The sequence below is a fragment of the Podarcis liolepis genome (assembly GCF_965112155.1).
Source record: "Podarcis liolepis genome assembly, chromosome: 10".
Lineage (NCBI taxonomy): Eukaryota > Metazoa > Chordata > Lepidosauria > Squamata > Lacertidae > Podarcis > Podarcis liolepis.
In genome coordinates, this window is record NC_139562.1 from 54706152 (window position 1) to 54722205 (window position 16054).

At 43.8% G+C, this 16054-nt stretch overlaps 1 protein-coding gene across 1 annotated transcript in view; it reads right to left on the reverse strand.

Moving 5' to 3' along the window:
* The window catches only part of CTTNBP2 (cortactin binding protein 2), a 117542-nt gene that overhangs the window by 27122 nt on the left and 74366 nt on the right, over positions 1 to 16054 (reverse strand). Inside the window, 6 exon segments of the mRNA XM_083463269.1 lie at positions 1277 to 1376; positions 1478 to 1564; positions 4884 to 4963; positions 6631 to 6726; positions 8062 to 8337; positions 13441 to 13558. Coding sequence (XP_083319395.1) covers positions 1277 to 1376; positions 1478 to 1564; positions 4884 to 4963; positions 6631 to 6726; positions 8062 to 8337; positions 13441 to 13558 — 757 coding nt within the window.

Genomic DNA, 16054 nt, shown 5'->3' on the forward strand with positions numbered 1-16054 from the left:
ATGTGGATTGAGAGAGGGACAGGCGGGGCGGAGTGTAGCCTTAATTGAAAACACCACAATTCTTAAAGGGAGATGTTCGTTATCCCTTGCTGTGATTATTAAAGAATTCTAACTGGTAAGAAGACTCCGCTCAGTATGTTCTGTTTATCTACTGCCAGGGGGGTGGAGGGAAGGAAGTCGATTCCTTGAAGCCTGACATTTATAAACCTAACTTTTAAACTGAAACAGCTAACTTAGTTATTTTGAAAAAGTTTCACTTGTTTGTTACAGACAAGTTAGACTGTTAGACCAGCCCAATCAAAATACAGTGGTACCTCGGGTTAAGAACTTAATTCGTTCTGGAGGTCTGTTCTTAACCTGAAACTGTTCTGAACCTGAAGCACCACTTTAGCTAATGGGGCCTTCAGGTTACACACGCTTCAGGTTACAGACTCCGCTAACCCAGAAATAGTACCTCAGGTTAAGAACTTTGCTTCAGGATAAGAACAGAAATCATGCTCTGGCGGCACGGTGGCAGCAGGAGGCCCCACTGTAGTCAGGGATGAACTTGCTGGGCGTCACGTCATCATCATTTGTTCTTTATTTCATTTTGCTAGACCAGGCATAGGCAAACTCAGCCCTCCAGATGTTTTGGGACTACAACTCCCACCATCCCTAGCTAACAGGACCAGTGGTCACGGATGATGGGAATTGTAGTCTCAAAACATCTGGAGGGCCGGGTTTGCCTATGCCTGTGCTAGACAGACGTATGAGATGCCTGTAAATCTCTTGGGAGTGTTTTTCCTACAATCATTGGTGAAGAATGATTTAGAGGTGGAAACACTCTGGGTGAATCCTGAGGGATGTAGATGCATGAGGTTCAGTATGGGAATGAAATCTTGAGAGAATTCTGCCTATCCCTTATAATACCTATAAAACAACTTTAATTTACCTTCATTTCATTTCATTTCATGCTATTCATATGAATTAAATATTTCCAAATCATGAATAATAATTGTATTTTTGGGGGGGGGGTATTTTTAAATCCCAGACCTATCCTCACATCTGTCAGGAGAGATATAAAATAAAACTATTCAAAGCTTGGCATTAAATTTTGTCTTCAGTTTAGGCTCTGTCTCTTTTTCACAACATCAATTTTTGTCTCTGGAGTTTCTGAAAAGTTAGATTAAAAATATGCCATAGTGCTTCGGTGTACTATTTCCTTTGTAAACATCATTCCAAGTAAGCCTTCTTTTTTTTAATCCCAGCCTCCGCTGATTTATTAAAATCATCTTACCGCTGTTGATGAATAATTCTGCAAGGTGCTCCTTAGAGAAATCAGAATCTATCTTCACTTTGACAATTTCACAGCTGAATCCTGCAGCCAGTTGCTTGTGCTGTGTTAAAAGTTCACAAATTCAGCAAAGGTGAATAATAGGCTCTTTCTACCCACCCTCCATGCCCCCTGCCAAAATGTTGTATAGTTTTATCTTCTTACCTTCATACAGAGGGCTATTTGGTACGCCACATAATCTTGCAAGCTTCCTTCTGGACCATGGAAGATGATATTGCGGTACTGTTCCACCTATAGATAAACACAGTAATATTTATATGTACTTTCACAGGCCTGTTTTAAAATGAATGAAAAGAGGTGTTTATTGTTCTTTAGACATTGCTTATAGTGCAATCACATAGATGTCTACTCAAAAGCAAGTCCCACTGAATTAAAAGGGACTTTGCTCCCAAGAACCTGCTATGTAGGATTGCAGCCTTACAGATTTTTAAAAATGTAATTAGAACATGGGTGGCCACCTGGTACCCATTTCAATGCGGGGGGGGGGGGGGAATGCTCACAGCCAGCAGCTTATAAAATGGTAACAGTTAATTGCTCTGTTTCTATTCAGGGTTCATAAAAGCATTAAGGACCATTCTACCATCCCTACATCACAAGTCTGGAAGGATGAGTGCCCCTATAATGATGCTTTTGATTCTTAGTACAGTGGTACCTCGGGTTAAGAACTTAACTCGTTCCGGAGGTCCATTCTTAACCTGAGGTACCACTTTAGCTAATGGTGCCTCCCGCTGCCACTGCGCCACTGCACTGCCACACGATTTCTGTTCTCATCCTGAGGTAAAGTTCTTAACCAGACGTACTACTTCCGGGTTTCGGAGTCTGTAACCTGAGGCGTCTGTAACCTGAAGCATCTGTAACCTGAGGTACAGTCGTACCTCAGTCCGTTCTTAAACCAAAACCATCCTTAAACCGAGGCACCCTTTCCCTAATGAGGCCCCCGCTGCTGGTGCCCTTCCACCGTTCGGCTTCCATTCTTAGACCGAGGTAAAGTTCGCGAACCGGGACACTACTTCCGGTTTTGCAGAGTTCATAAACCGAATCATTTGTAAACAGGGCTGTTCTTAAACCGGGGTACCACTGTACTGTATAATGTATTAACTGGAGTGAATGTTAACAAAGACACCAGTCAGTTATTACCCCTGAAACAGAAAATCAAAATGCCATTTAATATCAAATGCCAGGATGTAAAGTGCTACTTTGGGTTCATCCAAGGACTTGCTCAGCAGAGTTGTTGTATTTTCTCCCCTTTAACCAGTAGATCCCTGTGACATTTTACCAAGTGTCAAAAACAATGACGCGCAGTCCTGCTATTTGAGAATCCCCTTGCGCAGAATGAACCGTGCAATTCTTTGGACTGTGAGCATGATTTAGGTGGTTTTTTTTAAAAAAAATCTATGTATCTGGATAGAATAACTACAGAGGAGGGCTTTTCAAGTATTCTGCGTTTCCTGTGCTGCTATTCCCGGAACGAAATCTAACGCTCGTGTCTCAGTTTCCTAGCAACGTAACTACCTGTAAAGGGTTCTGAAGATAAGTTTACAAATTGAATTCCAAGAGGACTAAATTAGCTCTCTACCACTGTAATAGCCATGTCCTTTGAAGGCTAACTTGCCACTCCTGAGAATTTTGCTTCCTTGCTTTTAAGTGGAAACGGATAGTAAAAGGAACTTTATAGTAAGTGAACTCGGTGTACGAAACTTTAGTGAAGCTTTATAGCAGGGAAGGGTGAGCTGTTTGCAGGCTGAGGTCTGCATTCCCTCAAGGACAACCTGTCAGCAGTAGGTGGGGAATTAGAGGTGAAAGGAGAGAGAGAGAGAGAGAGAGAGAGAGAGAGCGCAACAAATGCAACTCACAATGTTATAATGTGACTCGTTCCAGCCTGGCAAAAGCATGTGAAGGGCTGGTGAAGGAGGCAATGGGATGATGCAGTCCAGGGGGGTCAGAAATGTAGCCCTTGGGTCTGAGAATTAGTTCCCCATCTTGCTGTTACATGACAGTTCTGTTGCCCTGATAGTTACCATATTTTTCGCTCTATAGGACGCACCGGACCATAGGAGGGGGAGAACAGGGGGGGAAAAATTCTCCCCCTCTCTGCTCAGCGCCCCTTCAGCGAAGCGGCAGGAGAAACGGAGCCCCTTCCATTTCTCTTCCTGCTTCGCTGAAGGGGCGCTGCGCAGAGAGGGAAAACTGTGCAGCGCCTCTCCAGCGAAGCGAAGCCTGGTGTGCACCGCCCCCTCTCACTCTCCAGGCTTCAGGCGGCTATCCGCAAGCCTTCGGAGCGCAGCGGGAACTCCTGCTCCACTCTGAAGGCTTGCTGATAGCTGCCTGAAGCCCCCGGAGCACAGCGGGAGCTCGCGATGCACTCCGGGCGCTTCAGGCGGCTTCAGCGAAAGCAACGCGAAGCCTCCAGAGTGCGGGGGGAGCTCTCCCTCTGCGCTTCGTAGGCTTCGCGTTGCTATCGCTGAAGCTAAGGAACCTGCATTCGCTCCATAAGACGGACACACCTTTCCCCTTAATTTTTGAAGGGGAAAAAGTGCGTCTTATAGAGCGAAAAATATGGTAAATGAAGCACCCATGTTCAGAGGCAATGCTCCTCTGAATCACATTTGCTGGTATGGGAGGGCTGGTTGCCATCACAGCTCGTCTGTGGACTTTGCACCCGGGCAACCTTTTGGGAACAGGGTGCCGGATCAAAGTGGACCTTGGAACTGATCCAGCAAGGCTCTCTTTATAGCCTTAAGAAAGCAGTAGCATTCTGGCACAGGTAGAGAAAACCAGCAAGATAATAAGAGTTAAGACTTGCATTCTTCAAAGCCCATAGACCGGGAGAAAATATTCTGTGCTAACACTGTTTTGTGCCTTTCTAGAGTGGCTGCTTCGCTAATTCATTTTTCAGAGCAGCAGAATGGAACCACTTGTCGTGGTGGGGACATAGCCACAAAAGATTCCAATTGCTCAAAAGCAACCAGGAGCCAATTACAGTGGTACCTCTGGTTACGTACTTAATTCGTAACCTGAAACTGTTCTTAACCTGAAGCACCACTTTAGCTAATGGGGTCTCCCGCTGCCGCTGCGCCGCCGCCACACGATTTCTGTTCTCATCCTGAAGCAAAGTTCTTAACCTGAGGTAATATTTCTGGGTTAGCGGAGTCTGCAACCTGAAGCGTCTGTAACCTGAAGCGTATGTAACCCGAGGCACCACTGTAGTTTAAAAGACCTCAAGAAGAGGACTGAGGGTGCAGTCACACAACTATTTTACTCCCATTTCAACATGGGTTCTGTCATCATGGTAAGATCCATGAGAAACTTGGTTATCTGAATCAGTCCATAACATATTTGGCTCTTGGCAGAGAAGACAAATGTGGAAAAAAATTCTGTATGTTGCAGAGGTTCGAGCACTGGCTCCCTTCTAGAGAGTACTGTAGAAGGGCACAGCTCAGGAGAGTGTCCCCCAAACAGTTAGAAAACACAAGAAGTTTGTTAATTTTTACAAAACAATTGTGGTGGAGAGAGAGGAACGTTGCTAAGGCAGAACTAAGCTGATCCTTACCAGCCTGAGGTAATTCTGCAGCGTCTGAAGATGGATCATAGATGTATAAGTCACACTGTGCAGACAGCCTTCTTGAGGACCTTTAAAGGAAAGGATACACATGAAAACAACCCTGAGCTCTGTGGGGGGTTAAGCTGAACAGAGCCAGAGCTGTGATAAATGAGCACGTTTTTTGGACACCAGACTATAGGGATCCCTGCAGTCCTAAAGAGGTTCTGCTTTCCCCAGCTTACTGTACTTTCATTCCCTGCTTCTGTCTCATTTTCTTGCCCTTGGAATCTCTGCAATTTGCCCTTTCTTTCATCCTACCAACCATGATGAATCTTTCCAGTGGTTGGACTCCCCAGATCAGGTATTCCCGAGAAGCTATTTTCTGAAATTACTGCCGCACAATAAATACAAGCGTTCAAGAGTCCTCTCAGCCTGGCCAGATGCAAATTGTGCAGACTTCAGAAAGAGGCACAGACATTTAATTCTGCTGTGGTTTTTGCACATGTCTACTCAGAAGTAAATATATTTGTGCTTAATGGAGCCTAGTCCCAGGTTAAGTGGCACACAATGCCAGCTGGAGCAATAAGGAAACAAAATGACTTTGTGCTTTTTTCTTAAGCGCTGTGGGTTAAACCACAGAGCCTAGGACTTGCCAATCAGAAGGTCGGCGGTTTGAATCCCCGTGACGGGGTGAGCTCCCGTTGCTCAGTCCCTGCTCCTGCCAACCTAGCAGTTCGAAAGCACGTCAAAGTGCAAGTAGATAAATAGGTACCGCTCCGGCGGGAAGGTAAACGGCATTTCCATGCGCTGCTCTGGTTTGCCAGAAGCGACTTAGTCATGTTGGCCACATGACCCGGAAGCTGTACGCCGGCTCCCTCGGCCAATAAAGCGAGATGAGCGCCGCAACCCCAGAGTCGGCCACGACTGGACCTAATGGTCAGGGGTCCCTTTACCTTTTTAATGGCAAAAATGGTGAACTACAAAAGCAACACCATTTTAAAAACGAAAGCCGATCACTCTGCTTTCCACAGTGGTTAGAGGCCTAAATTAACTCCTTTTGGGAATTAATCGACTGTGCACACTAACCTGGGATTAAGCTCGATTGAGCATAAGTGGGACTTATTCAGACCACAATAAGGCTGGTTGAAGACTTGAAGCTATGCTAATTTGCATATTGGGGTGGGGAGGGAAAGACATGGCCCCTTATAATACAAAGGTGAATCAGTCTGGTTAAACGACCCAAAATTTAATGCCTATGATACAAGCTCTAAGTCTCCTTTTGCAGCCATTTTATGCCTCTTTCTATATCTTCACAGCAGTCATGTGAGTGGGCAAGAGTAACCAAAGTCAGGAAGTGAGCAAAAATAATGTGAAACTGCACATGCTCAGAGTATTTGCTTTTTGTTTATCCAGGCTGACTAATAATAATAATAATAATGTGTGCGTGTTTTGCTGAGAGTTGTGAAACTGCATATTGTGAAGGGCATTTTTAAAAATATGGATCACAAATATTATTCTAATATTTTCACTAGGCAAGACTATTTTGTGGCTATAAACTTCCCTGCTTTCCTTGTTGTTCAGGTTTTCCCTTTTGAACATATTGAAGCAAAGCTTCTCTATTCACTGAACTTCAAAGCTTAATAAGAATGTAGCATGTAACTACTTAAGATGACAACTGTCAGCAAACCATTGGCTATCCATCACAATAAACATTTACGGAAATATGTGAAGCCAAAGTAGGAGCAGACATACTTACCAAGCAAAAATATGATTATATGTTCCACCTGATTCCTTTTCAAAAATTCCCAAGGTGGTTGAGGAAATGCCTGACCTATTGACCACGAAACATTGCCTGTTAAGAAGAACATGAAATCGGTCATACTTATATACACAAACACAACACATCTATATTTGAAGACACTTGTATATGCCATGTCACATGAATTTAAATTTGGTTAGTTTTAACGAATATTTAATGGAAATATAAACCGTTAGTGTTTTAAAAAGCTTTATATAGTGCCCCAGAGTGCTTTGGGCAACACAGTCAGATGGATGGGGTACAAAAATAATCATTATCATCATTATTATTAAACAATAATGTAATGTCTACTCTTTTTTTAAAAAAGGAATTTGCAATTCGTTTGGATTCCTGGAAATGTCGTATCTCAAACTAAGGACACAAGATTCACTCCACTTCTGGCTTTACCTACCAATGTTGTACAATATGGCACCTTTCTTATTCTGTAATGTTTAAAAGCTACCATGACATAGGGGACTAAGAAAAATAAGCTTATGCTGAAAGTCTAGAGTTGGCTCCAGAGTGTGGCCAATATGCCAGGGACGAACATCAACAGAAGGTCCACTGCCCTTTTCTACGTTGCGCAGAGTATCCAAACAGATCAGATGTAGCCTAAGGGAATTTCTGTTCTTATCCTGAAGCAAAGTTCTTAACCTGAAGCACTATTTCTGGGTTAGCGGAGTCTGTAACCTGAAGCGTATGTAACCTGAAGTGTATGTAACCCGAGGTACCACTATACTAATATCATAATGAAACATCTGGAGGGCACAGAGTTAATGTATTGGCATTTACTTGTTTAATCATGGCTCGATTTTGGACTTTGGGTAAGTATATACAGAGAACAATTGTGTTTCTTTATATTCCATCAGTCCATCGCATAAGGTAAAAAAGAAAAGGTAAAGGACCCCTGAATGATTAAGTCCGGTCAAAGGCAACTATGGGGTGCGGCGCTCATCTTGCTTTCAGGCCGAGGGAGCTGGCGTTTGTCCACAGACAGCTTTCTGGGTCATGTGGCCAGCATGACTAAGCCGCTTCTGGTGCAACGGGACACCGTGACAGAAACCAGAGCACACAGAAACGGCGTTTACCTTCCCACCACAGCAATACCTATTTATCTACTTGCACTGGTGTGCTTCCAAACTGCTAGGTTGGCAGGAGCTGGGACAGAGCAACGGGAGCTCACCCTGCTGCGGGGATTCGAACCGCCGACCTTCTGATTGGCAAGCCCAAGAGACTCAGTGGATCACAGCGCCACCCACATCCCCTCAATTGCATAATACACCACGAGTTCAGTACAACGCTCTTAGCCAAGATACTTGCTGCATACCATGTAACCCAAAACATAGAGGAATTTTCTTTTTCTACAGAGCTAAGACTGCTAATAGATACCAAGTTTGATGGATAATATACTGCTTGCAGTGAGGCCAATGGTGGATTCCGTGGTGTTATTAAGTGTCAAGTCTTCTAGGCTCTTCCATCCATCAGAAGTGATTGCTTGGAAATGGTTTGCCACTGCCTGGCTCACTGCTTTTGAAAAATCATCCCATGCTGTCTGCTTGCGGATGTTTAGCACGCATATGGTGTTTTCCATTTCGAGATCATCTGTACCACAATGGGCTGGCTCCACCTGGCTAAGTGCAATCCATAAAGGTATCTTCAGAGCATCTGTTTAAATAGAATGGGAGAACTTGAATGTAGCAAAATCTAGATGCAATGACACAATTACAATAAATAAAAGAAAAATATGAGTATTCATCCACACATCTCAAAAACAATATCCCAGGGTACAGTTGGTAGCTCCATCAGATAGAAGAGAATATAAATCCAAGTTCGTTTCCTGTATAGCCAATTTTTTTTTTTATCATTTGATCTAGCTGTAGGGAAAACTCCAAAAATGTCTGACAGCCACTTCAAATGTGATGGAATCAATACATCACACACAGAAAAGGCTTTGATGTACGAAAGTTTGTGGCTTGCATAATGACCATCATGTGTGACGACAGAACAATTGTGTCCACCTTTTGATTTCCATGAGGTCTGAACCTCATAGGGGAGTATTTTAACCTTTCCCACAGCACTTCAGAATGCCTGTTATTGAGTATATTCCATGCTGATCTCATTTTAAATTTGATTGATGGTACAGGTAGATTTAGATTATGTTTGATATGGTGTGATGACTGCCAATTAATGGACTTGCGTTTGAACTGCTGGTACTGGGCTCCCTTCCTGCACATGTGGTTTTCCCAATTCAGAAAGGCGATGCAGTCCATAACGTTGCTGTTAGCATGGTTGTCATGGAGACAGATGGCATTTAAATAACTATTTCTGCACCACCTGTGGAAATGCCAACAACTTATAAAGGGACCACCTGGGCATGACTGCTCTAACTGCCAGTTCAAACACATCATACCCCGGTACCTAAATAACTCCGAACAACCTTCATGAAGAGTAATGCCTCAGTTAAAAATCTTGAATGATTCCACAATCACTTATTCAACTTCTGAAACTGCTAGGACTGTTGTTCTAACATTTAATTAAAAACCTGTCTGGTGAATTCCACTAGTTCTTGGCCTTGTTTCCATATGTGGGAAGAAAAATCCCCACTTCTGACACCTTGTTACGCATTTTGAGAGCCATTAATATGTCCAGCCCTGCTTTCATCTTTTGCCAGTTCTTTACCTATTCTTTCTACCTTCTTTCATATTCTTTGTATTCTGGGCATTCATCATCTTTACAACAGGGAAAGCAGGGAGGCAGTCTCTCCTCTGGGCTGTGTTTTAGCCCACATACAACTATACTAGAGCTGAGCTGAAATTTCTCATAAGTCATCGTTGGAGGAAAAAGCTAAGGTTTTTCTTTTTCACGCCCTTCTAGAAGAAAAAAGCCATTTTGAAAAATGTTCTTGGAAGGTTTTCTACCATTTTACACACACACACACGCACACACACGAATGATGCTAGGTGCAAGGTGGACAAGTTGCCAATGCAGCAAAGACATGTAAACACACACACACACACACACACACACACACACACACACACAATCACCATCAAAACTGGATGCCTTCATCTGCCTCACCTGCAATAAAACGTACAGTATCTCTCCCACAGCGGCCTCTACAGCCACAGCAGGTGCTGTAACCCTCCAACAGTTTGACTTTACCCCTCTTCCATCGCCTTACGAGATGTGAAAAATAAGAAATATATAAGGAAAAGCTGTGCTAATGAGCCCCAAACCTCAATAAACTGTTTGGATATTTCTCCCTCTCTCTGGAGAGATTTGCTGAAAAGCTCTTCTCGGTTTCTTTGCCCACAAATAGGGTGGACAATTTTGAGAAGCCATTTGCGGGTGGCTCTAGCTTATAATTATGTTATACTCTGGCCAAATCGCAGGTTCAACATTCTGAATGGCTTGAGTATAATGCCTAAGTACTAGTTATACATGCAGTAAGGTAGAAATATGATGTGTCCCTTTGTTCTGTTCTGATCTCAATGCTATAGTTATTATGAAGTATAAAAAGGCATCCGGTATTCACAACAAAATAGTATTAAAATATACTGCTGGTTCGCATTTTATCTTCTGTGATTCCAAGAGTAGGCTTTTGCACACTCCAAACAGTGCTGAAATCTTTTTTCCATCCTGAAATCTGAAGGGTCTCCTGTGAACTGTACTCAAGAGATCGAAGTGCAGATGTTTGAAAAAATGTTGTTTTCAATTTGGGACCACACAGGAAGAAGTATGTTTTCATGGTTGCTACCATGAATAACTAAAGGTATACTATAAGTTGCATAACAATTGCAAAAGTTATTTTTACATGGAACCAGAAGGCAAGCTTTAAACTTTGTTTCCTTCAATTCAGAGTTATTATGTTAAATAAAATAATGGCTTTTTTTCTTGTTACTTCTTACTGGGCAGGAAACTACAACTAATCCAGAATGCGGCAGCTAGACTGGTGACTGGGAGCGGCTGCCGAGACCACATAACACAGGTCTTGAAAGACCTACATTGGCTCCCAGTATGTTTCCGAGCACAATTCAAAGCATTGGTGCTGACCTTTAAAGCCCTAAACAGCCTCAGCCCAGTATACCTGAAGGAGCATTTCCACCCCCATCTGAGGTCCAGCTCCGAGGGCCTTCTGGCAGTTCCCTCATTGCGAGAAGTGAGGTTACAGGGAACCAGGCAGAGGGCCTTCTCAGTAGTGGCACCCGTCCTGTGGAACGCCCTCCCACCAGATGTCAAAGAAAAATAACTACCAAACTTTTAGAAGACATCTGAAGGCAGCCCTGTTTAGGGAAGTTTTTAATGACTGATGTTTTAATGTATTTTAAACCTTTTGCTGAAAGCCGCCCAGAGTGGCTGGGGAAACCCAGCCAGATGGGTATGGTATAAATAAATAAATAGTGGCAAAAACCAATACAAAAAGGCAGAAACAAAAACAAAGGAACAAAAGGGGAAATTGACTCCCACCTCTAATGGTAATATTTTGTTTTCCAAATCTTGCTGTGCTGTGAAGTGGGATGGGATGCCAAATGCCTACGGTTTAAGACAGGAAGGTGGAAAGCCTATCAGAGAAAAAGCTCTCTTAAGCGGTCTTCTCCAGCACAGACCCCTGTGTTGCAAAATCCACTCTTCTTCCTGCTTCAGTGGCGGAAAACAATCTACTTCCATGCTCCTCAACTGATGTTAAAGGGTACAACTCTATTAACACTTCCATTTAAAGTTCCATGTGAGATCCAACCCTGGGGACACATCCATGTAGGTGCTAATTTAGGGCTCCAGATAAGCTGCCTCAGCATATCCAATCTCCACGGCATAAATATGGCACAGAAATTCTTTCTGGTGCACAGCCAAACCACACAGCTGACAGGGACCAAAGCGGGACTGGTATATACATAATGGGCTTTCGCTTTCAACATAAGGGACCCCCCTGGTGGAGCGAGAAGTGCCTGCCTTTTCCAGAGAGATGTCACATGCTCACAGTTAAGTTTTAAGAATGATATGCTACAACAGAAGCAAGAATATTAATTGCCAAAAATTGGAAAGCAGAATTAGTACCGACACAAGAGGAATGGCAGGATAAATTATCTGAATATCTCGAACTGGCAAAAATGATGAGGGCAATTAGGAGACAGCCAACCCGAAAGTTCAAAAAGGAGTGGGAAATTTATAAAGTATATATAATATATAAAACCAGTGCCCTCAAGTTAAAACCTGGACATGCTTTGATCAATTTTTGCAAACCACAATATGGATTCTAAGTAACAGAAGAAATGGCGAAATGATTAAAGAAGCAGTTTATTAAACAGAGAATAAGACAGACCTACTTTAAGGAAAACGGAAGTCTAATGGGGAAGATAAGGAATTGGGAAATAAGAACATGGTGGCATAAGTTCTTTTGTAAGTACCTATGGATATATGGATGTATAGATGGTTTTTTTGTTATTATTTTATCATTTTTGTTAATTTCTTGCGTGTGTTTGTTAAGTAAAACTAATGAAAAGCATATTTTTAAAAAAGTTAAGTGTTAGCATTACAAACTGAATGGGAGACACCAGGCAGAATTGCCCTAGCGATCCAGTTCAGTGGATAACACTGGAAAAGTTTACTTTGGATTCCAGCTTCAGTGTGATCTCAATGAGAGGCCTTGCGCAAAGGACTATGAGTTGCTGTTAACTCTGCGCTGTAGAATCCCATTGGGTCATTTTAGCAGTGAAATAGGTATGGCAGGTGGCTTGGCTCTGCTGTTGCGTTCCACCAAGCCAACATCCCCACCACCTTTGCACTTTCCCAAAAGGTGGTGTAGTCAGTGGTTCAGTTCCACCTGGTGAGCTGCTTCTGAATATATGACAAATGAAATAATCTCAACCTAATGGGATTTAATGGTGACACACGATTTAATGGACCTAACAGCAGCATGCTGTACTAAATGTAGAGAATGGTCAAAAGTGGTACCGTATTTTTCGTCCTATAGGGCGCACCGGCCCATAGGACGCACCTCGGTTTTTTTGGGGGGGGAATGAATAAAAAAAATTATTCCCCCCCCAGCCGCGGCCTTGTGGACACCCGCCCGAAGCACGGGGCGCCCTCCGGAGGGCTCCCCATGCTTCGGGCTGCAGGCTGCTGCCCGCAAGCCTTGTGAGCCCGCGGGAACTCCCGCCGGGCTTGCAAGGCTTGCGGATGTGTTCCTGAAGCCTGGAGAGCGAGAGGGGTCGGTGCACACCGATGCCTCTCGCTCTCCAGGCTTCAGCGAAAGCCTGCATTCGCCCCATAGGACGCACACACATTTCCCCTTCATTTTTGGAGGGGAAAAAGTGTGTCCTATGGGGCGAAAAATACGGTAAATAATAGCAACAACAGCAACAATAAAAAAAGTCAGCCTGCACTATATTTGCCTGAAAGTGATGCCAAGGTAACACTATAAAACTTTGAGAAGGCAGATTCCTTCTGGATGATGTGGGACCCAATCGAAAGAGCCATGTGGCAGTAGGGAATTTTAGCTCCCATTTACAAAAGCAGACTCCATTTTGCCTGTCTGTTTAGGAGCAGTCTCCAATTCAGATGTAGTCTCCATGGCAGTAAATTGATATTCAGCCACGGTTACATCTCTCTGTCACACACATACCCCAGTATACCCGAGAATCAGCAACATACAACTACGCAACAATATACAATTTACAGCAATGGGCTTTTCAGCAATGCTTGGCCGCCGCAGAGAATCTGCTGCTTTTCCAGAAATTTCCACGTATTCATGACTTAGCTGTTACTCACTCAGATTCTCTAGAAGCTGCTTGCAGTCATCGGTGGCAACATCGTGCAGGGTTTGGTTGCATTTATCTTCCCTCTCAGCCTCTAGTTCCCCATGGCTACACAAGACTTCTAGGCAACTCTGGGAAGATAAGAGCAGGAGGGTTTCAATGAATTAGCTTGAGCTGAAATGAAGTTATTACCTGGATGTAGCTTTTATAGTGTCCTCATTTCAGCCCTTAAAATACATACAGGTTACATACACTTACGTTTACAGACTCCGCTAGCCCAGAAATAGTGCTTCAGGTTAAGAACTTTGCTTCAGGATGAGAACAGAAATCGTGCTCCGGCAGCGCGGCAGCAGCAGGAGGCCCCATCAGCTAAAGTGGTGCTTCAGATTAAGAACAGTTTCAGGTTAAGTACGGACCTCCGGAACGAATTAAGTACTTAACCCGAGGTACCACTATATAGTCAGCTGTTCTAGATAGGATTGCACTTCCTCTAGAGGAGCAAGTATGAAGTGTGGGGGTGTTTTGTGTCTGGAGGTGCAGGTGGTCTCGGTGGATAGGAATGCCTTTTATCAGCTTCAGTTGAGAAGATAGCTTAGGCTTTTCCTGGCCCAAGAGAGCTTGGCTACTATTTGCATTGGCAAGCTCAAGACTGGATTACTGCAATATGCTCTATACCAGGCTTCCACCGAGTTTCACCTGGAAGCTGCAACTGGTGCAAAATGCAGCTAGGTTGTTGGCGGAGGTATCCCATCAACATCATATAAAACATCTGTTGAGGGAGCTTGCACTGGCTGCTAAAATGCTCCTGGATGCAGGTCAAGTTGAGCATTTAAAGGTAAACCGGGTAGCCTAAGGGACTGCCTTGCCCTTATAAAATTCATGCCTTGCAACTGTAATCTTCCGATGGGGCATGGCTGAAATGCCTAATGCACCCAGCCATGTTTTTGGTACTATGGAAGTCACCGTCCTCAGCCACACCCTCACCTGCCCTGCTGTGTACCCTGCCTAGAATGTTTTTGCCTGGCCAGAATGTGCCGCTGAACTCTTATAAAGCTTCTTGCTCACCTGGAGGGAGGATAGAGAGCCATATGAAGAAATGAGCCTACTGGGCAAAGGTGAAACCCACAAGTACAGTATTGCTTTGCCTGCTTCTGCTTCTGCCCTGCCCACCATAGGCATGTGGGCCCTGGAAAGTTCTCAAGAAGGGGATGTGGTGCTCAGGCTGAAAATGATTCCCCCAGCTCTATGTGGATGTCTCCGAAGTGAGAATGATGGGGTTCCCTACGCATGTTTCTCCTTTCCAAGTGCTTAGTGCCTATAATTGAATTATCCACTTAATGAAAACCAGTTCATGGTTATAAATCTGATCTAAATTTATTAACTTAAATCATAGCTAGAAGCTTCCCACTGGCCACAAGAACTGTGCCATCTGCTGCAAACTGTAAAATCTGCAAAATCGGCTTCTGTTATCAGGTGTCTTTTCCCCCAAAGATATCACGTGATGCCAGCTGTAGTGGACAGCTAAAAACAATGCTAAATCAGCTAAATCATATCCAAAGGTCAATATAATCTAGAGTTTTGTTTTCAACAGCGTTCACCTAAGAACTTTCTCCTGATAGGCATGTGAAGTTAAGTACCAAGGCATGGTGGTGGTAATAATCCCAGCATCTGAGACCCAGACATTCTGAGTGTGTGTGTGTGTCACATTTTTGCTTCTTATGGTTAAGAGCTATCAATATCCATTGATATATCTTCCATAAAGTTGTTGTTATCTACCTTGGGTTTGTGTAAACCTTTCCAAAATCACCCAAGGTCCAATCCTTTGCAGCATATGTTTCACAATCTGTGATGGTCACTGCCCTCACCACTGCCACCATAGGGCCCTTTTTATAGTGGGGACTCACTGGAATTCTCAGGTAGGCACCACTGCCATTCTAAGATAATGAGGGAGGCGCTCATGGTGAGTTCCGGCATGTCTTGTCTAGAAAAATAGCACTGACTGCCATCAACCCTAATGGAGGAGACATCTTGACGTGAAGGTTCTCACATGATGTAGACAGAGGAGGAATGGTGGGGATTGCCGCCCCTTCTCCTGAACCTTCTCAAGGACAGGAGGACAACATAGATTTAGAACAGTGGTTTGCAGAAGGGCACAGTTCAGAGGCTGCAGAGGGCAGAAGCTGGGAAATACTGGAAGAGGAACAGCAAGAAGAAGAAGCACCGGGGAGATATAGCTGACAGACTCAGTGTTTTGGGAAGCATTCCTTACCCCGCCCCCTCAGGACCATGCTTTCATTGAGGGTAGTAGAACAGAGAGCTCAGCAGCAGAAAGCTCAGATTAGCCAACGCAGGGGTGACGTAGAATAGGGGAGACATAGGGGGGTGGGACTTTACTTGGAGTTATGCCATTATTTAGGGAAGGCTGCATTGCTTGTCGCTCTCTGTGAATTATTGAATAAATTGCTTGGTAAGAATTTATATCGTTTCTCTGATTCTTGGCTGCCACCATGGGAGAGGTCAGGTTCCTCAAAGCCTGACACCCTGAAGCAACGGATCTAAATAATATTGATCTGATCCTGAGAGAAATTTACAAAAACGTATTGGAGGTACTGTATTTTTCGCTCTAT